At 41.4% G+C, this 22,637-nt stretch overlaps 2 protein-coding genes across 2 annotated transcripts in view; one reads left to right on the top strand and one right to left on the bottom strand.

Annotated features, from left to right (window-relative positions):
• The window catches only part of LOC306943403 (uncharacterized protein), an 11,965-nt gene extending 3,436 nt beyond the window's left edge, over nt 1-8,529 (top strand). Inside the window, exons 2-10 of the mRNA XM_079529708.1 lie at nt 1-113; nt 1,595-1,979; nt 2,597-2,844; nt 3,552-3,694; nt 5,348-5,441; nt 5,654-5,866; nt 6,443-6,576; nt 6,886-7,009; nt 7,296-8,529. The exon at nt 1-113 is cut by the window's left edge and continues 156 nt beyond it. Coding sequence (XP_079385834.1) covers nt 1-113; nt 1,595-1,979; nt 2,597-2,844; nt 3,552-3,694; nt 5,348-5,441; nt 5,654-5,866; nt 6,443-6,576; nt 6,886-7,009; nt 7,296-7,482 — 1,641 coding nt within the window. The 3' untranslated portion in view covers nt 7,483-8,529. The remainder of the gene's footprint in view (nt 114-1,594; nt 1,980-2,596; nt 2,845-3,551; nt 3,695-5,347; nt 5,442-5,653; nt 5,867-6,442; nt 6,577-6,885; nt 7,010-7,295) is intronic.
• A 4,442-nt stretch (nt 8,530-12,971) lies between these two features.
• LOC306943621 (retinol-binding protein 2-like) lies at nt 12,972-18,850 on the bottom strand. Its single transcript, XM_079530048.1, has 4 exons — nt 18,758-18,850; nt 17,341-17,522; nt 14,123-14,224; nt 12,972-13,445 (listed from the first exon to the last, which is right to left on the bottom strand). Exons 1-4 carry the CDS (start codon nt 18,828-18,830, stop codon nt 13,392-13,394), a joined length of 411 nt encoding a protein of 136 aa, XP_079386174.1. The 5' UTR covers nt 18,831-18,850; the 3' UTR covers nt 12,972-13,391.
• Nucleotides 18,851-22,637: the final 3,787 nt, after the last annotated feature.

Here is a 22,637-nt window from a genome sequence, read left to right as displayed (position 1 = left end):
CTGTTCACCAGCGGCCACAAGAGTCGCGTCGTCGCACACCTCCTACAGCGCCATCATGCGGCCGGAGGAGACAGAGCCACGCCTTCCTGCCCCGGAGAAGAGCCTGATCGCAGGTAGTGCCTGCTGTCACGGTTACAAAATATATGTTTTGGGTGAATAAAACAAATACAAAAAAGTTAACATTCGGTTTCACTTCCGGTTCAGGACCTGGGGTAGTTTTCGCCTTAAAGGGATAGTTCAGATTTTTTTTTACTTAAGCTGTATGAAATATGCCATTAATATAGTGGTTGCAACTGTATTAATTGATTGCCCGAGTCCCGTGGCGGGAGTTCTGCTCTGGTTTTGGTCAATATTAAGTAGTTCCGGTCATTTTGTGGGGGGCACTGGGGCCACGCAGTAAATTAATTCACAAAACTAACGTAATTTGTATTGTTGACCCCAATGCCGTCGCTCTGTATACACGCAATATGCACTGCGAGTAGGGAAAAACGCTGAGGGGGGCAACAAAATGTGCCAAAAAGTGTCATAAGGCGTCATGTGGCATGGAGTGAGTTAATAACAAGAGTGGCCGTGTGTGCGTCCTCACAAACAGCGAAAATAGCCTTCCTCTGAATGAGGAAATTCGGCGCTCTCGTCGGGAGGGGGGGCAGCACAAATATTCTACGAGTAGAGCAACTAAATGGTCAGCTACATCCCTGGTTGACCTATTTCTAAAATATTAGCGCAACTTTCGTTCAACTTTGACCCCTCTATCTTTTGGGCGTAGTGATATGGACACAAAAAACATAGTTCTGTGTGATAGAGAGGTAAAAAATGAACGAAAGTTGCACTAATATTTTACAAATAGGTCAACAATACAAATGACGTTAGTTTTGTGGATTCATTTACTTTTAATGCGTGGCCCCAGTGCCTCCACAAAATGACCGGAACTACTTAATATTGACCAAAACCAGAGCAGAACTCCCACCACGGGACTCGGGCAATCAATTAATACAGTTGCAACCACTATATTAATAGTATTTCATACAGCTTAAGTTAAAAAAAACTATCCCTTTTTAAGCAAAAAAGCTCAGAATGGAAAGACATCGGCAGGGGCGAAACAATAATATAATATAATCATATTTTTTGATAGATAAAAAAATGTTTCATTGTCATGATGATTCACCAGGAACCTGGATGGCTTGGTCCCAGGCTTAAAATAATTTAAAGCCTGAATTTAATTTGGGAAAGGTTAATGGGTTTTCTATGTCTGTGACAACACAAAAAGGCCACCTCTGCAACGCTGTGATCTGGAACCGGAGGATCCGACATTGAGGAACCTAAAATCCTCAAATCACATTTGGAACCGTTCCCGGAACGGGTTTTATCACACTGTCAGAGCTGTCAAAACTGTAATGTGACAATAAAGTACATGATTCTGGTATGTGGAAATACTCACCATAATGTAATGTCCATTTGTGCATTATGTCAGTTATTTCATTGCATATCTAATTTGTCATATCTGCCCCCTGAATAAAATCCAAACAGAAATGAAACGTTAATCACAATTATTTGTGTCACAATGTGTGACAAATTACCCTAATCCCATGGACAGGCTGCAGGTGAGTCCTTACAGCCTGGAAGACCAGGATCTGGAAGACCAGGATCTGGAAGACCAGGACCTGGAGGACCAGGATCTGGAAGACCAGGATCTGGAAGACCAGGACCTGGAGGACCAGGATCTGGAAGACCAGGACCTGGAGGATCAGGATCTGGAAGACCAGGACCTGGATGACCAGGATCTGGAAGACCAGGATCTGGAGGATCAGGATCTGAGTGGCAGGTCCAAACCCCCCAGTGACGAGGACTCCCTGGGACTGGACCGCATCAGCTTCCTGCTGCCCATGTATGGCATGCTACCCAACATCAGTCCCCGCTCATGTGACATCGGTCTGGGTTCACAGTCCGATGGGGGTCTCCATGTGGCCCAGACCTGTGAGGTAAGACTGACTGACTGACTGACTGACTTACTGACTGACTGACTGACTGACACAAATGGTCAAACACAAATGGGATAGCACCAAAAAGAGTCCTTGCAGCCAAAAGCATGACACCCCATACCTTCAAGACATGATTGAACCCTGGTCACTGCTAACACAGGAATGATGTCCGAGCCTAAAACACCCTGGACAACACTCCACAGGTCCTAAACTCTTTCTCCTTTCCTAAAACCCCCTGGACAACGCTCCACATGTCCTAGACTCTTCTCCCTTCCCTAAAACTCCCTACGCTCCACAAGTACTCTTCTCCCTTCCCTAAAAACCACCCTGGACAACACTCCACAAGTCCTGGACCCTTTTCCCTTCCCTAAAACACCCTGGATAACGCTCCACAATAGTAATCCTAGTTTATTTGAGGCACAACACTGTTCTCTGCAATCTACTTACCTAGTTTATTGACTACAGTTCATGATTTCTCTGCATAGTCTGATCTCACACTTGTACGAAAAAAACGTAGTTGATGAAAAAATCTTCGTCATAGTTTTAGTCGATGAAATGAACTGTGTGTTGAATGTGCTCCATTCTAAATTGTAATGAGTCCATGTGGTGTTTTCCAGGTGAGCACTCTGTTCGAGGAGGATGATGAGGAGGTGGCTGGTGGCGAAGACGGCCACATGTTCACGCTGAAGGAGACGTGCCCCAGTAACCATGACGACGAGACCGCGCAGTCCGCCCACCTCATGACCCTCGGCCTCTGCCGCATCTCTGCCCCCCTCAAAGCCACGCCCCCTGCTCCTAAAAGCCCCGCCCACAACCCTGAGCCCCACCCACACGAGGACACCCCCCGCCGAGACACGCTGAGGAGGTGAGAACCATGGGCTACTTGAAACCCAGCACCCATGTTCTATTCCATTATAGCAGGGGTTTACAACTTAGTATGAACAAGGGACCACCACCCTGACTTAGAATCAACCTGGAGACCACTGTTGTGACGGGTAGGCATATTGGGTAAGATTAGTGCTTTTACTTGCTATGCATAAATCCTGCTGTTTCTCAACCAATGGTCCATTGACTACTAATAATTTCCTAACAATAATGACTCAACCAGACAATCCGGTGCATTTCCCCCTCTTAAGATTCTAACTCCCTTTTTCTGTTGAATTTCTTGACCTCCAACTTGTCAGTAAATAAATGGACGGTCATCATAGGTCACCAGGTCATTCAGTTCACTGTTTCTAGTGGAACTTTAATTTCTTGTTTTTTTTAAATCAACAAATCCTACATTACTAATGCATGGTCAGGGACCACATGCAATACCACCAGTGGTCCACAGACCACCTATTGAAAAAAGTGGTCCGGGATTCCACCAGTGGTCCTTGAGGCGGTTCCAGGTGGTCCCCAGCTAAATGACGGAGATAAATGAAACCAAACGCTCTCAAGAGTTAAATTAGTTTGAGAACCACTGCTTTAATGAACTAAAATTGTATTCATTATGGTTGATTTGTGTGGTGGTATTGATTCTACTACGATTCTACTACTAGGAAAGGCCTTTCTATTCTACTGTGAGTGTAGGCGCAGTACTGCCCCTGTCCAGCAGAGTGCAGCAAGCCACAGAACAGACAGACGGACAGGGACGGACAGATACCTGAAGAAGAGGAGGAAAGAGAGGGAGAAGGAGAAAGGAAGAGAGAGGAAGAAGAGACACACAGCAACAGGTGTGTGTGTGTGTGTGTGTGCGTGCGTGCGTGCGTGCGTGCGTGCGTGCGTGCGTGCGTGGTACTGTCATGTACTGTAGTCTGTAATTTGTCAGTGTGTGGATATTTAGCACAACATAATATATTTTTAATAGCTGATAGCAATATTGTAAGTGTGCTGTTCTTCCAGGAATAAAGTAAATTAATAATACTGCTCCAATGTGACAATGCCAGCGTTATCTACCTGGGAATTAAAGGTGATATTTCTAGTTTAAAACAAAAAATAGGTATTCTGTTCATTGGCAAAAAAAGTAGTACTGCTTAATTCCCAGAAGGTGTGAAATGCAGTCTTGCAGAAAAGTAATTATTGGCATTGAATGATTGTTCAGCGACGGGAGTCTCCCTGTCCAGGGACGGAGTACAGTCTGTATCTGTATGGTAGAGTATGTTAATACAATATAACTTATACAATCTGTATGGTACAGTATGCTAATTCAATATAACTTATACAAGTGGGGAGGTTGTATTTTGTCTCCCTGCTCTTCTATTGAGACAGTTAGATCGTGTCAAAGGTCATGTCTCACCTAGACACATGATCTGACACAAATTTTGACCTGATGGTCAATATATTATCATCTGTGCAAGAAGGCTGGCTCTAACTCAGCGGTAAAAAATGTCAGCACTTGCGTGGGAAACCGGGTTCAAATCCGGGGTTGAAGAACCTTTTAAATATTAAGGTTATATTATCAACTAGAACTTTGTGTTCTTTCAATTACTGTATTTGGGGGCCCACTTGCAATACCCTCGCAGCTCACCAGTGTACCCCGGACCACAGGTTGAGAATCGCTGCTGTTGTTAGTTACAGTGTAACTAACCTCTAAAGACAGATTCAGAGCTCCGCATCTGAACCGGTCGGAAACCGGTAACTCCCGTTACAACGTGTAGAGTTTGTTGATGGTAGGAATGAAAACAAAGACGCATGACTGGAAGAGGAGGGCTGAAGAAGAGTGAATGGGGCGACATCCGTTCTCTATACGTGGAGTCGCGGATGTGGGCGCTTTCCCCAGAGGCAAATTTAAAGGAAGAAACATTTTTGCTGGTGGGTTCCAGATTTCGGTGTAACTAACATGAACCGAAACATGTATCGTTGCTGTCTGTCAGAAACATCTCCATATTTTTACTTTTTGTGTTTTTCCTAAATAATAAAATGAATGCCCACTTGATCATACTAGAGCGTCACACAAAAGCAGCAAAAGTAGCAGATCCACAAGCTTGAAATGCAGTGCGCAGCGACGGGTTTTGAGCTTGTAGATCGGCTACTTTAGCTATTTTTGAATTTGAATGCTGAAAAGTAAGTGTCTGTTTCTACCCAACAGAGGCAATACTATTAGTAATAGTATTTGTAATAGCAATAATTAGTAATTATATTCGAGGACTCCACTCTTATATCCTGCAGATATTCCTTGCTGCTGTAGCCTGGACTTCTATGTCCTTGGTAATGGCTCTGTTGCTGGGAATGGACGAGATTGTAGATCTTGAGCCGTGAAAATTCCGTACTTGCTTCGTACTGCAACTGGTGTGATTCTCGTGGTAGCCCGTGTCGTGCTGCTGTCCGTTGTCGTGGCAACAGTAATAGTTGTGACTGTATTGGCAATGTCTCATTTTGTCTTGTAGTCCAGTCCAGAGATAGACTCCACAAACACTTCCTGTCAAAACACAAGACTTCAGCAGACAAGCAGAAAGTGGTGCCCCCATGTGTACTGGAGGGGTAAGTGTGACAGCACCAACTGACAGCATTTAACTTAAAGGTAGGGGTAGGTGATTTTTAAAATGTTGTTAAAATAACTGTTGAATACTGTGTTGTTTTTTTACAATTAATTGATATATATGTTATCGATTATTTGGTTTCAAGTTGGTTATTGGTTGTAAATATGGGTTTTTATATATATTTTGAGTATATGATTTGATATGTCCACTCAGCAGGCATTCTGCAGGTAAACAGATACCAGGGGGAGCAGTACTCCAGGAGGACAGCCGGGGGGCGACAGAGGGCTGGGGCCTTGGCAGGAACACAGTCAACACACATGTAGTTAAGAACAGAGGAGGAAGAGACAGAGACGAGGATAAAACTATCAAAACGACAGCAGAAGAGAACGGAGGCAGGAGAGAGTTCTGCTGTTCTCTCTGTAACCGGTAGAGGAATACCCATGTATTTAATGATTGTGTGTATGTGTATGTGTATGTGTATGTGTATGTGTGTGTGTGTGTGTGTGTGTGTGTGTGTGTGTGTGTGTGTGTGTTCCGAGGTTAAGGTTTTTCCTATACTTCCCCTCTCCGATGTACTTGCCCCCTCTAAAGTTCTACTTTAACTTTCCCTGCCTAGATGGGTACCATTGACGGCGGTTCGGCGTGTAGATCTCTCTCACAATTCAGTCTTTCCACTTGTCATATTTTGTTTTACAGATTTGTCATTATCACCACGATACCGTACTTATATATTTTGTTCTTCTGAATTCTTTATGAAATACGATTTTGACCAACTCACTTCTACAAACTGTGGTGCCAACTCTCCAAGTAGGACAGCCCTACCCCACATTCTAGTAGTTTTGTAGTATACAAAATTCTACAAATGTAACCAAAAAACATAATCAAATTATGATGTCATCGTGTGTGCGTGCGCATGTGTGACAGTGTGAGAGAGAGACGGAGAGACAAAGAGTCAAGTCAATCCCATCTTAGCTGTCATGTTTGTATGTTTTATGTAAACAGGAAGTTCATCAGTAAGTTGACGTTGCGTCGTCACATGGGGATTCACCAGGGAGAGAAACCCTACGAATGTCCTCACTGTGACTACAACACTCGCCTGAAGGCCTCCCTGGTACAACACATACGTATACATACAGGTAATAGAGTACTCTAAAACAGTGGTTCACAAACTTGACGGGTCGAAACCCAAAAGAGAGATTAGACGTTTGCCCGGGACCCAAACTAGTGAAATAGCAGATCTACAAGCGCACAACGCGTCGCTTCGCATTGCGTTGAGAGCTTGTAGATCGGCTATTTTCACTACTTCTTAGTCATTATTATTTTGTATTCATGGACCCTAAACCTAACCCTTAACATTTATATAATTATGTAAAATTTTGAAATATAATAAGGAATTTATTTTATAGTACTGTACGGCAGAATGAGTTGTTTTTGTGGTTGTTCAGGAGAGAAACCGTTCAGATGTTCCGAGTGTTCCTACGCCTCCATAGACAGAAGCTCTCTACGCAGACACTCACGCACGCACAGCCAGGAGAAACCCTACCGATGTACACACTGCACCTACAGCAGGTAACGCATACATACAGTACAGAACACATGCATGCACGTGTACGCATGCACACGCACACACACACACACACACACACACACACACACACACACACACACACACACACACACACACACACACACACACACACACACACACACACACACACACACACACACCAGAAGCACCATGTATTAGAATATGCAGAGCTGGCTATTTTTTGGTAGAATGGTATATATACCATGGAGTTGTGTTCAGTGACAGAGATCTCTCCAGCTCTTTAATTATAGTCTTTCAACTCCTCAGCATCCAGAAGAAGAGTCTGGACCTCCACGCTCGCCGTCACCACACTGGGGAGTCGTTTCCGTGCCAACAGTGTGCGTACTCCAGCCCCGACCGCCAGCTCCTGCTGCGCCACGTCCGCAAGAACCACACCTCCCAGCATGCACTGGGACACGGGGGTAAAAGGTCATCACAGCCCTCGGACAGGTAGAAAGACCTCTCTGAGGGCGCAGGTCGTACCCGGATGTTATGCAGGAACACCTATTGTGAGTGGATGATGTTAAACTTACCAACATCACAGCTGTACGGAAAGCTTCAATTATAGTCTTTCTATCTGCGGTTTTTGTTTCACAAAAATCCACCATAGACATGTTTTGCGCTAATTTCTGTCAAGAAATTCTGTGCAGGTGATTATTTTTGGCCGCCAGGATCTATTAATCTATTTATCATGCATTGCCATGGTTTTCCGCTTGCAACCCTTATTTTGAAGAGCCAAATATCCGTAACCGGTGTTACGATGACATAATGCTGTGTGTGTGGTGTCTTGACCGGTTGTTGATATCTCGCTCGGTGCAGAAAAAACCCGACCGCGAGTATCACAGCGCCTGCTGTCGGCCGTTGAAAAACCTTGTTTTCACCAGAAACGACATTCATTGCGCCGATTTGGAGATACAGTGGATGCGCGCGCATCTTCAAAATGGCCGCGGCCACTGTCCACTGTTATGCTAACGAGCGGCAGCTAACGATTCGATCGGATCAAAACATGGATTAAAGAATATAAATCCTAGAAAACGTAGGCTACGGTTCTGGCGGGCTGCCAGACAAAAGTAATCCTACGCTTACTACGGTTCTAGCGGGCTCTGTGTTAAATGTAAGAGTTTGGAAGTGCTCGTTTTCAATATTGTAACGTCCTGCAATTTAAAAATTTAGAAAGAAAAGGTGGTAACGCAGGATCATTGAGTAATTTCCAACGAGCATTTCCAAATTCCAAAGCTCCATGCTGCTCAATGTTTTGCCACTCAATAATGGATGAGGCGGGCATGTGTGTTTTTTTTCTTCTTTTTTTCCCCCTTTTTTTCTTATAGTAATTTGTTTATAGTAATTTGTTTACATTTTGGTGAATTCCTGTCCCGTCCTCCTCTCGAAATATGGACAAGACTGACGTCATCAGTATGATGTCAGAGATGCACATGGGAGTCTGAATGCTTTGAGATCTGTTCATCTGTTGGACTTTTGAATGTCTGTGATGTCTCCCGGGGACCCAAACTAGTAAAGCAGGGGCCCGTTCCACGAAACTTGGATTAGAGATTAAGCCGGGATTTAACAGATATCCTGGATTAATATATCCTGGATCAGCGATTAACCGGTTTCATGAAAGCTGGTTAATCTTGCCAGATTAATTTAACCAGTTAACCTGGATATGAGGCTTTATTCGGTTTCATGAAAGTGATGCTACATTAGTTACCATGGAAACTAATGCTTTGGATTTAGCCTGCTCCAGACCAGGCTAACAGCCAGGTTTAACCTAATCCTGATGTCTTTACTGTTCATTAAGCAGTCAAACTGATCACAAACCAATGATGTTTTCCACACTTATTCAATTATTATGGGTTTATGTTGCCTTATTTTTATCAGTCTGCATTAAAGGACTAATTTAAGCACTATATAAAATCAAAGAACCAAAATATATAGGCTGCACAACATCATGACAGCTTGTGAGCTTGTAGATCAGCTGCTTTTGGTGAATGTTCCCCAGACTAGGTTTGCTGTCGTGCATGCGAGTGCACGGTTAAGAAGAATTATTATATAATATAATATAATATAATATAATATAATATAATATAATATAATATAATATAATATAATATAATATAATATTATATAATATTATATAATATAATATAATATAATATAATTTATATTATATTATATTATATTATATTATATTATATTATATTATATATTATTATTTATTTTTTTGTAAAAGTGAAAACCACTAACTATTACCATTACTCATTGTTTTACAACATATTACCATTGTAACGTTTCACCCACTATTGAACCCATGACCCACAGTTCACAGGTCTGGCCCCTGTCTGGACAACAACCCCCTTCCCCAAAGGTAGCTCCCTCAGAGGAGGGAGTTATGGCCAAATATCACAATGCGACAATATCATTATGCTTACAATATTAAGAATTCTGTTTTAAGTTAATAGTAGTGGTAAAATGTAAACTATATTTGTGGGGTAGTTAATCATTCAGTCTATCCACTATTGAGAGTATGTTCTCTCTTTAATTACAGCAGCAGTATTTATTTTAGAAGCTTAAGTCCTTGTATCAGTAAGTCTTGAATAGATTAGTAAAGATACTGAGATATACAGAAGGGGGCAGTAATGCAACTATTAAAGGACCACTTCACCACTTTTCAACTTCTCTTCCTATAATTGGTCCTAACTAATGTTCATGATAAAATACCACAATTTTTTCCTACTCAGTCTGTGTCTCATAGGAAGGCTGTGGGCAGTTCAGAAACCCGTCCACCAGTGACATCATCGATGGTGAATCCAAGCTAATAGAAACGGCAGGCTTTCTTTTCCTGAAAAGTTGCAATGCAAAAGTTGAAGCCATCGTTCTCACGATAATAAAAATCTAAATATATTTTAAAACAAATCTTGTTTAAAAAAAAACTGCCTAATGATGATGTCACTGGTGGACGGGTGTCCGAACTGCCCAAAGCTCTCCTATGAGACACAGACTGAGTAGGAAAAAATTGTGGTGTTTTATCATGAACATTAGTGAGGACCAATTATATGAAGAGATGTTGAAAAGTGGTGAAGTGGTCCTTTAAGGATGCAAACTGCCATAATACCCCATGAAGAAGAAGGATCAGTAAATCTGTGTTCCACCGAATGGGTCTAGAGACAAAAAGCCAGGCTGTCTATTCAGCCAGGCTTTATGATCCTGGCTCGCTAAATCCGCCCATTCTAAGCCTCGCTTGGCTTTAGTGGAACGGAATAAACCAGGCTATAAAGACCAGGATTTAAAAAGCCTGGTTTTGGCCTAAATCCTGGATTAGTTAATCCAAGTTTCGTGGAACAGGCCCCAGGTCTACAAGCTCGCCACGCATCGCATCACGACACGTGGTGAGCTTGTACATCTTCTATTTTCACTACTTCTTAAAAAACGTATTATTATGGAATTTCTTCAATTTTTGTATTCATTAAATTATTCTGGAAAAAAAGGTTAGATTTGTTGTTATTATTTTTATTTTAGTAATTAAAAATCGTACATCATCATACATCACCTCTTTGGGGAGAATCACAATTTGCGTCCTCACCTTTGTCCTCAATGTTTGTGTATACAAAACACTCAAAATTGTCCATTCATTGTCAATGGCATTTGAATGTTTGTGTAGGACAAAGTTTGTGCACACACACCAAAATCTGGACATACTGTAGGAGGGGCTTTTGTTGAAGAAGGTGCACAGAGTCGACCCAGATAGCAGTGACCTACGCTAATGCCACAAGAAAACTCTAGTCTGTGAGCTAAGACCCCAAATTTGAGCCATGGGTACCATCTGGGGAGAATAATTCTCATAGGCACCTTTCCACCAGGGATGAACCAGTTCCCTTAATTCACCTTTTTTCATGGCCTAATTTTGAACCAAATGAATTGGTTCAGATCCCTAAAGTTGGGTCGGAACTGGAACCAAAAACATCTTCTTCTTGCCCTGAAGTGGGAACCAAAGTGGCCGTGTCACTATTCAGGTTGGAAGATGCAGATGTGATATAAGCCATCATAAAACAATTAAGAACGGAACCCGTTCAAGAACCAAAGTTATTTTGGTGGAAAAGGGACCTATAGTGCCCCTACCCTAGTGCTAGAAAGTATGTGATAGCATTACAGCGGTGGTAGCTTTCTGTGTGTTATTACTCCATTAATAACACAATACCAAAACACACATTTCAAAAGTATAGATGAATAGACTTCACTGTCATCTGGCGACCCCCTCAAAATCATCAGATTGAGAACCACTGACACATGAATCACCTTTGCTGCAGCAGGTTTTTTTCCCCACCACAGTTGTTTACATGCAAAGCACCATGGCTTGCAGAATCACTAATGCATTCATCATGTTCTCAATTACTGGCAGTGCCAACATAATGACTATACATTTCACAATATATACTTCTGTTTTCAAGATGTTACACAAAGGCTTCCTCTGTAAATGACCTAATTTGACCTCAAACTGGTTCAAATCCAGGGTAGAATAGTAAAGTTATATAGTGCAGCTTTAATACTTACTACCTATGAATTACAGTATTTAACAGTTACAGTTCCCTAGAAAGGGGAAGAAAGGGAAATTTAATTAATACGCTTGGGGGGGAAAGGCTTGGAAATGAACAATACTACGCAGTAGTACACACAACAAATTATATCAAGCCCTTATCGGCCATTATTGACCTGAAATATGCTAGTGGTCCAGAGCTCAGAAAAGGTAGAGAACCACTGATCTATTCTTATCTCACGGTTACCATAATTCCGTTCTTACTTTATCCAACATTCCATATTAAACTAATTTTATATTAACTGATACTGAGTGTATGAGTGTTGAGCACACACATGCAATATACTGTATAATGTCCTAATGATGACTGAAGCAGGCTGGGTGCACTTCCCCTTCTTGAGATTCAAACTCCCTTTTTCTGTGGAATTTCTCCTCCTCCAACTTCCAAGTAAATAACATTGGGGCCTCATAGGTCACCAGGTCATTTAGTTTAAAATTAAAAAAAAGAAAAAAAAGACAGTCTTCACTTCACTTCTGTTTCTGGATGGACCACCAGTTGAAAACCCCTGCTGTAGTTAGATGCTTTTAGCTATTTCTGCCTCTAATAAGGCCTTATATTATATAAAAGGCTGCTGATTCACAATAGAATAGAAGAGGACATCTTAAAGATGAAAAAACAATGTCAAAGTATTGCATGTGAATTGTAGAAAAGAAAAGAAAAGTCCAATATTTGCTTTCATCAATTCAATCATGACATTTGCCGTAAAAGCAAAACTTGTCCAAAACCAATCCATTTCATGAAGGGGACATCCTAAAGACCCCGAGCAGGGGTATAGTCAACTTCTGGGCTTATGGTTCCTGCACAATATGCGCTTTTTGCAGTGGTGAGCACTTTGTGGATGCATTTCATGACTTTTGCAGTAAAAGTTAAACTTGGGACAATCCATATCATGAAGGGGACGCACGCACGCACGCGCGCACGCACGCACGCACGCACGCACGCACGCACACACACAGTGTAAAGAAAAAGAAAAAAACACAAATGTCACTCTCTCTCTCTGTATATTTCTAGGATTGTGTCATACCTCTGCTAAAGTCTATAACTTCACGGCCGACCTGGGCCTCACCCTGAAAGAGGTAGCTGTATATATTTTTATCAATTACACACCCATTGAAGCCATAGAGATTATTTTTTGTTTTTGTCGCTTTCAATAATTTGATGACTCTCTGTCTCCTATTCATCAAATTATTGGCTTAGGAATGCCACCAAAACAAAACAAATGCCCAAAGAACACTCCTTGGGCTAAAAATGGCTATAGCCGTCATGACAAAATTGTGACGAGATCAGCACAGGTCAGCACATTTTGGGTAAGTTTGATATGAGAGACACGAGAGATACAAACAGTGATGGAAGATAGCACTCACATACAAGCATGTGTTTGGCATTCAAAATTTACTTAAGTAAAAGTACAAAAGTATTGCCATCAAAATGTACTTTAAGTAGCAAAAGTGAAGTATTCTTTATGCAGAATTATTGTATTTATTTATACAGTTTTCAAATGTGTAAAAATCCTTTGAAATCCTTTTCCAATTGCCAAAGTATATCTATAGGTCTGATAATAATCAATTTTGTAATAATTGCAATCTACAAAGTAACTAGTAATTCAAGTTTTCAAATAATTTTAGTGGAGTAAAAAATACAATATTTGCCTTGAAAAACTCAAAATTGTACTTAAGTAAAGTAGTTGAGTAAATGTACTTAGTTACTTTCCACCACTGGATTCAAGCTGGGAGTGGGCTTCAAACTGGAGCATATTGGTCTGTTCGGGCCCTCATTCTATCCTCTTAAACACTTGAAGACAAAGTGCATCCTCACAGCTCAGTTCCTGTGAACAACAAACCATGAGTCACATTAAATTCTTCAAATATACAATGGTTCAACAAAGGAAGATATTCAGAATGTATATTTGCAAACTAAATAATCATTTAAAAATAATCATTTTAAAACGAGACTTTTTAGCATCATTTTGTTCTCATCCTTGTTGATCGTCAACAAGAATCCATTGTAAACGTGTTGTGAGCTTGTAGATTGGCTATTTTTGAATAGCCAAAGTACAAAATATTTGCCTCTGAGATGTAGTGGAGTAGAAGCATTGAAAATGGCTGTTCCCAAGTAAAGTAAAAGTACCTAAAAAATGTGTGTGTTTAGCTATTTTTTTTGATAGTACTCATTGCTATAGTGTTTGTTCAGTAACAGTCCATGTCTCTCCAGCTCTTTATCAAACAGAAAATACATTGTATTGAAATAAAGACGTAACACTGTGGAGAGTATAGTCATTATGAAAATAATAATAATACATTTTCGAGTGAGCAATAAAGCAATACCGCAAAACCCTACAGCGCACTCTCAGAGCAATGGTGTTATGATTGTTTTTCCACCTGTACCACTCGTTGTAGGATGATAATAAAATCTAATTACAGTAAGAAAACGGCTAATCTGAAATTCTCCTTTAATATTACATACTGTACTTGAGTAAATGTACTTAGTTCCTTTTCCACCCACCAGGTGCAGTCTGTCTCCATGCAGCCAGTGCTTCCAGCCGCGGTTCATCTTCTCACCTCGCTGGCTGCACACCAGCTTGTCTCCCTCCCAGCTCACCAGGCTCTGCATAGGTGGAGAAGACAGACACAGGCGCTGTTACGGTGAAATCGTTGACCTGACCAAATATGTGACCAATGGAGGAATCAGGGCCGGTTCTAGCCTGCCCCACTAGTATGGGCAGGACTAATGTATGAGGGGGTTAACAGCACTGATGTCAAATGCTGTTCAGGTGGGTCTACATTTCTCAATAAATGTTGCCCACTCAATCAGAAATGTTAAACGGTACAGATAGTTTGTGGTATTTCTTTATAATGTCTAAAAATACATATTCCCCATACATTTTGATTGGGTGGGCAGGACTCACGCCTGCTAAATGATTGACAGTTTCTATTTCTAACCAAATGGACCCTTTCCGATCTGTAACTGAGAGTATAGGCCTACAAATGGAAGTATGAGAGTGCGTGCAAATGGAACCAAATTGACCGTTTTCCGGTAACTCTTCAAATGTAGGCCTAAGCAAATGGACCAAATGGACCATTATGGGTCATAACTCTGACAGTGTACAAATGGATCCTTGCAGGTCCATTTAGTTCCATAATGGACAATTGAGTACCACAGACGAAAAACAGTCTAAGTCCAAATTTCAGACTGACCCCTCCACGAAAAGGCCTCGGTGTCCTGAACCCTTATCTATCATTTATATATTATGGATCAATAGTGTGGACTTAGACTGTTATTCGTCTGTGGTACTCAATTGTATTGCACGAAAGGTCGAAAGGTCCTGAATGGTGAAAGCTCTACTGCTGTAGCCTACACTCTAAAACAGTTTAACTTATTTTAACGAAGCTAGTCAATTAAAGGAACATTTTTACCCACCATCAACCTACAGTATGTTCATATAATTGGTCCTGACTCCTCACTAATGTGTCTAAGATGTCATGGCCTGGAATTGGCCGACACCTGCCTACCATGGTGACATAAAGTAGGCATGCAGGTTTGGTCATTTCAAAGAGGATTTAAAACTTTTGTTTTTAATATATTGTATTGTATTGATGGAACATAGCACCTGCAATGGCAATACAATTTAGTATTTTCCTGATTGATTATTGATGTACATCATTCATTGCTACTTAATGCATGGTCTCATTGTAATGACTGAATTGGTTCAGTCGTTCAGCTGTCATTATTATGCATAATTATGTCTGAATGAAGTGTCCTAGCAGACGGTCAACAAGCTGATAGGGAGGACACCTGCACACTGTTCACATGGGAAAGAGAAATGCTTAGCCAAAACACTGCATGGGGACCATTTTGGTTACATCTGTATCCTATGGGGTTCGATTTGTAACCTTTTAAAGCTCTGCATTTAGTCGTCCACATCATTGCCAGTCTCCTGCAACTCCCTGACAATTCTACTTCATCTATTTTCTTATACTTTATACCGGTGTCTTCGGCGTTGATCAGGCAAAGGACCCCTTAGCTGAGAGAGAGGTGAAACAGGGACCTGATGTAGATCGACTATTGTCAGCATGCAACCAAGTGTAGAAAAATACAAAAATAAATAAAAAACTGCAGATTTAGTCTACTAACATCTTATGATATTTAGTCAACTAAAACTAGACTAAAACTAAAACATTACAGATGACTAAAATATTACTAAAACTAAACTAATTATTTTATTCAAAATGACTAAGCTTGCTGTCAAAATGAACACTGGGACCAATTACCCACACATTTGACGATGAAAAGAAATAGAAGAAAAAGAAGAGGACCAATTATGAAAAGATAAGGTTGAAAATGGGTGAAGTCTGGGGCATTCTCCACACTGACCAACACAAGGTCATTGTCTTCACTGACTTTGGCCTCGTTCTGTGTGTCTGTGTGTCACAATCGTTGTATGAGAGCCTGTTACTACACCTCCTGAAAGCTTCAAACGGAAGCTGTTCACGAACACATGTGCGTGCAGGCGTGCGTGTGTGTGCGTGTGTGTGCGTGCGTGTGCGTGTGCGTGTGCGTGTGTGTGTGTGCGTGTGTGTGTGTGTGAGTGAGTGTGTGTGAGTGTGTGTGTGTGTGTGAATCAAATGTGATTATTTTGGGTGGTCGCAGCTCAAAAGATCCAAACATCACACCAGTCCGCTTTCCCGCTTGGCTAAGCAAAGCAAAGTTCTTTGTTTACCCAGGGTGAATGGACTAAGCTCGAGATGCTTGTTTACAGCCAGACCCTGCTCATAGAACATTTCATGGTAGGGGTTCAATGCCTTGCTCAAGGGCACTTCAGCGGTGGTAATTTTAATGTGCCGGTCCGGGGATTCGAACTGGCGACCTTCCGATAACAAGACCGCTCCACAAACCGTTCGGCCACCGCTGCTAAGAATTGCCTTCCAAAGTTTGCAGGATTAGTTCATTTGGAACAAAAATCTTGAACACATTCCTACTAGGCAGAGGAAGAAATGACACTTGCAAAAATAATAAAAATCAGCCTTGTGGTGGTGCTATAACAGGCCAATGTATGTTTTCACCTATAACTGCACCGATCTGTGTAAACCTTGTATGTATGTACACTCTCTAGAGTCCACGGAAATGCCCTGCATTTTCCACATCTGATAGAGCCATCGTGAGGCCAATGTTTAGTCATGCGTTCAACACAGATCTGTTCGATTTTTCATATATTACTCCTACAAATTTTGTCCAAACATCACAAACGCTATTATTCTGGTGGAGACCTGTGCCCAGAGGGGCACTTTTTGTAGTTACTTATGTTAACTTTTTGAAATTAAATGCAAATACATTGGATATAAAAAAGACTAATACTAGTCATTCAGTTAGACTGAAGCAATTAAACTCATGTTTGCTGGAATTGTAACAGCTGAAATAAATATATCAATATTCGGATATTAACCTGCGGGCCGCACATTAAGTGAAGGTGGGGGCTGCATGTGGCCCCCAGGCCGGCCGTTGCCCTTGTATGCCCTATAGTGGGGTTATGTAGCACCTCCATACCTTGACCTTCCTGATGCCCAGTGCCTTGGTCACCTCCTCGAACTCCTCCCCTACAGTGAATAGTGTGGGGTTTAAGAAGCACCTCCATACCTTGACCTTCCTGTTGTCCAGTGCCTTGGTCACCTCCTCGAATTCCTCCCCTACAGTGAATAGTGTGGGGTTAAGAAGCACCTCCATACCTTGACCTTCCTGTTGTCCAGTGCCTTGGTCACCTCCTCGAACTCTTCCCCTACAGTGAAGGCCAGCTCGTAGCTCCGGAGTGCGCTCTGCGTTTTGAAGTGGAACTTCCTGTCTCCGTCCTGGGTGATCACTTTGGTCTGGGACAGTGACATGGCGATTTTCCGTGTGGCAAAATCGATATCTGCATGCCGTGTACAGAGGGAGCAGTGGTGGAAAGTAACTAAGTGCATTTACTCAAGTAGCCTACTGTACTTCAGTACAACATTCATTACTTTTACTTATACTCCACTACATCTCAGAGGCAAATATACTTTGAAGAAACTATAGCTAAAACGTATAACCAGCCCTCTATATTTTGGCTACTTGAAAATAGCCGATCTACAAGTGACGCATTGTAATATAGATCTGCTATTTTCAAAATATTGTTTATACATAATATTATTACACTTGTTGCAATTAGATATTTTGAGTAGGCCTACTTACTACTACAAATGCCAATACTCTTTTACTCAAGTACATTTTGAATACTGGACTTTTACTTATAACAGAGTATTTCTAAATTGTGGTATTGATACATTTAATACACTTAAGTAGGCTAAAAAATATATTAGTACTTCTTCCACCACTGGTTTTCTTTTTAAACACGTATCATGCAACAACAATCTGTCCAATATCCTGAGTTATCTGAAAGTCTTCTATCTAGCACAATGTATCAGATCCATTATCTAAATTAACATAAAAGCTGATGTAATGACATAGCAAATTGTTACCAAATGTGTTGGACATTAAGTCAATCATTTGTTACATTTTGGAGGAAGCCACTGGATTCTATAGTGTGCGTCTGTGTGTGCGACTTTGGAGAAAATGTAAACAAATCCATCTAAAAAAGAGGAAAATTGGTACACAATATAATGGCTGAAGCTGTGAACTGTATTAATGCTGATATAAGCTGCAGTAGCACGCAGCATGCTGTCAGTGCTCACAGCCTGAAAACCTGAGGCCGAGTCTAAAGATATCTTCTAAATCAGTTTTATGAAAAATAAAATAAAAAAGAACTGTGTTGCTATATCAGTGGTGGTAAAACCTCTACATGTGGACCCCCAAAATTGTATGCATTTGGCTGCATAGTACAGACCTCCATCTCAAAACATTCGGTTCAAGCCAGGCACCCGAGAAGCAAAGATTTTAGTTAAAGTGTTCTCTTTAAATATGTATAGGCTATTCAAAGATTTGACAAAGACAAAATCCCGGTTTTAATAGGTTAAAACAACTACAACATAACAACATTATCAACAATATCAACTATTGCTAACTGCAATGTAACACATTCAAAGTCCACATTAAAAAGCAAAAACACAAATAACCCCAAACCAAAAAACGAAACAAGCAACAACAAACAAACAAACAAAAACGTACTTAATGCTTTTAGATAATCCTCAAATCTGTCGCTGGTTTCCAGTATCCATTTGCCAGAGAGGTGTGCAGGCATGGTGGCAGAGCAGGCTGGGCGTCAGACTGGGGAAGGGATTTTGGCTGTTTGCTGTCTTATAGCTACCATGTGGTTGGTAACCAAATTAACCCTTGTAGATCTTGTTCTCTTGAGTGTAAAATTAAACCAAATGGACCATTTGGTTTCATTTTAAGCTCTCAAGTGTTAATGTATACGTCTGCGTTACTTAATTTATAAGTCTACACAATTACAGAATGTAGAAGAATTGTTGTTTTTTCATCAACATTTCCTGCTATCTCTCCTAATGGTACCGGTAACAAGACAACTCACCCCTTTTGCCACTTTTGGTGAGTTAGTTGTCCTGACAACTCACCCCGAACGTGAAGACAACTCACCAGGGGTGAGATGTCTTCACTTTCCGGGGTGAGATGTCTTCACTTTTGGCCACTTTCGGGGTGAGTTGTCTTCACGTTCGGGGTGAGTTGTCAGGACAACTCACCAAAAGTCTGACTGAATATGTAGCCTTTGAGCTATACTTTACTGAATATTTCACAAGAATATAACACAAGAGTCAAATGTACGGTCAAATGTAATGTAGTTTATTTAAATATAGAAACATTGTAAACAAAGTTCAAACAGCAGTTTGTACAAAAAATATAGAAAAAAGGTAAACATCAAAAGTTTAGAAAAACATCAGTTTGTACAAAAAAATATAGAAAAAAGTTAAGTATAGAAAAAATTTAAACTAAAAAATATAGTAAAAAGTTGTCATATCTAAAAACATCAGTTTGCTACAAAAACACTAAAAAGTTGTCATATCTACAAAAACACTGTTTCAGTGATAGAAGAAAAAAGTTGTGCTGTGTGCAGTGCAGTGTGCAGTGTGCTGTCCCATTTTGGTCAAAAGTTGTGCTAAAGTTGTGCTAAAGTTGTGATGTGTGCAGTGCAGTGTGCAGTGTGCTGTCCCATTTTGGTCAAAAGTTGTGCTGTGTGCAGTGCAGTGTGCTGTCCCATTTTGGTAAAAAGTTGTGCTGTGTGCAGTGCAGTGTGCTCATCTCCACACTGGGGCATTCACTTCAGAAGCAATCGTTAGCATGTCCATGATGGTCAGATCGTTCCTTTCCAAGTCCTTCCACAACTAGGCCAGATTGCCCTGTGTAGCCTAGTCTATTTTCAGAACTTTGCAACAACAACAACAATTTCTACAATATATAAGTATAATTAAGTCAAGGCATGATAGCACAATCACAATACAATACAGGCTACAGATGTAAATATATTTATGACACAGTAAAATGTCGAATTCGCCTTTAAGTATGTCAAGGTCAAATGCATAATAAACCTTACAAATACAAACATTATTGTTTGTATGTAGGCTACCCAGTAGCCTACCCATATGATTAGATGAATGTGCAACATTGTTTCCATCTTCCAAGCATATTCCTGCCAAAATGGAGATCTTAAATTGTTGAAAATGTCTTTAAACAAAAGATCACCATGAATTCAAGGCTTGTGTGTGTGTGTGTGTGTGTGTGTGTGTGTGTGTTGCAAACTTCTGAAGAAATGTGAACTGAACCCCTCTTAATTTGGTTACTCCAGATGGCTGAATGTAAGGTCACTTGTAATTTCTCACATGCTAATGTAACTAGCAGTAGCCATATCATCATCGATATTGCTTTGCTATTCAGATGTAATTCAGTCAGTATAGGCCTATTAGAACTGTGATTGATTGATCATGCGTCCGTTGTGCGTCTAATTAGCAACTTTGTACAGCCGTGAGACTCTGCCTTTGAAGCGCAAACATTATCCACAAACGACCCCCCCCCATCAAAGCTGCATAGAGAGAGAGAGAGAGAGAGACGCTCTACTCCTTACAAGTGTTTCACCGGATTTTACTGTTAAATAAATAAATAATTAGCCGTGACTGCGCACGTCTGTAGGAACCGATAGTTAGATCCGAAATTGAATTATGCCTACTGTAATGGGTGCCACGGAAAGTACAGACAACTCACCCCGCAATGTCAGAAAGTGAAGACAACTCACCGGGGTGAGTTGTCTGGACTTTCGGGGTGAGCTGTCCGTACTTTCTCGCCCAACTCGCCCCAGCGGAAAGTACAGACAACTCACCCCGACATGTCAGAAAGTGAAGACAACTCACCGGGGTGAGATGTCCGGTATTCATGGTACCACATCAACAGCATATAATGGTGGACAACATGTAAGCCAGTGAAAAAAACATATTCTTGGGTTCTGAGAACTTGTCATATCGTTGCTGTCGGGTAGAAATCTTATATAGCCTACAGTAGCCAAATAAATAGCTGATCTACAAGCTCAAAGCGTGTCGAATGCGACAATTTTGTGACACGCTTTGAGCTTGTAGATCTTTGAATTTTGATACTTTCGTGTGACATTACTGTGATATATGACAAAGTTAAATCTTAGTTCATGACATGGGGGGGAAATATATAAATAAATACTGCTGTAGTTTGAGTAAATGTACTTTCCAGCACTGACCTTTTGTAGAGAGTATACAGTGTCTGTTGTAGCCTATACCTATTTTACTCAGCACAAACACTATAAGAAACTGAACTTGCACGCACGCACGCACTCGCACACGCACGCACACTGATTATTGTTGTGTCTCTCATCTGTGCATAGCCAGGTGGCTGTTCAGAACGATGCGTGATCCGCAGACTTTGTCACATGAGGGGCAGGGGAAGGCAGCAGTGGTGGTCGATGGACCTTTGGCATGTTGGTGCCTCCGCTGTACTCTCCTCTCTGTGAGCTTCCCATGAAGACGAGTAATTCTCTGGTGGCAGGTAGAGCTCCAGGTGTGCATCAACAGCCAGGGACTCTAGTGCTGGTGGTTTGATGTCACACTTCTTCAAGAGGGTTTTGATGTGGTCCTTGTACCTCTTTTTTGGACCCGCAGCAGCCAGCAGACCTTTGACAAGCTTGAAGCTGGCCATACAGGATCTGTCGGGGTAGGTGGTGGGCTGGCATACGGATCACATGCCCGACCCATCTGAGATGTTTTTGGCCAAGGAGTGCTGTAATGCTGGGTGTGTTGGTCCGGTCATAGATTTCGTTGCTATCTATGGTCCCCGGACCCCACTTTGGGAACCACTTCTTTCTTTTCTTTTCAAAATCTTTTTATTTCCGTTTTATAACAGTATGGGTGTCAAGTCACAGGTTCATAGAACAAATAAAAATAAAATATCAGATTTTAGTATCAGTGACTGAGGTAAACAAACGTAGCCTACTGTATGAATCACAGAGATCGTGGGCAGACATAATGAAAAGACTGTTATTGTGCAAAACATGCCCCTTCAAGAAAAAAGAAAAACATTTTCTCCCCTTCAAGTCCCAATTTAGTATAGCCAATTCCCAATAAGCCTATCTCACAGAATTTCCCCGCCCCCCTTAATACGCCCCCTTTCGGGGTTAGTGGTGATAGCGTGACGTCACTCCATAGACGCTTCATGTTAAGGTGCTGCCACACGGTCAAAATAGCTGCGCACGTTCTCGGCTGCGCGCAGCTTAAAGCTTGAGTTTTTAGACAGCTGGTGGATGGAAATTAAGCTCCACCTCCGCGGAATACTTGCGCGACGGACAGATTCCCGGAAACGCTCTCCTCCGCCCAAAAAGTCCGCGGAGGTGGAGCTTCTTTTCTATCCACCAGCTGTCTAAAAACTCAGAATTTAAGCTGCGCGCAGTTTAAGAAGTGCGCAGCTTACACCGTCTCCACACCATAGCGCAAAACGGTTTTAAGCTGCGCACTTCTTAAGCTGCGTGCAGCTTAAATTCCGAGTTTTTAGACAGCTGGTGGATGGAAAAGAAGCTCCA

Source organism: Electrona antarctica (assembly GCF_951216825.1).
Source record: "Electrona antarctica genome assembly, chromosome: 19".
Classification (NCBI taxonomy): Eukaryota; Metazoa; Chordata; class Actinopteri; order Myctophiformes; family Myctophidae; genus Electrona; species Electrona antarctica.
Note: the sequence above shows the minus strand (reverse complement) of the source record. Positions and strands in the feature narration are given on the sequence as shown.

Excerpts from the sequence above, each read along its gene's own strand:
- LOC306943621 (XM_079530048.1), bottom strand. The coding sequence starts at position 18,830 with ATGCCTGCACACCTCTCTGGCAAATGGATACTGGAAACCAGCGACAGA. Across the intron at positions 14,225-17,340 it reads TGGACAACAGGAAGGTCAAG|AGCCTGGTGAGCTGGGAGGG; the intron begins GTATGGAGGTGC and ends CCACCTATGCAG. Across the intron at positions 13,446-14,122 it reads ATGGAGACAGACTGCACCTG|GAACTGAGCTGTGAGGATGC; the intron begins GTGGGTGGAAAA and ends TGTTGTTCACAG.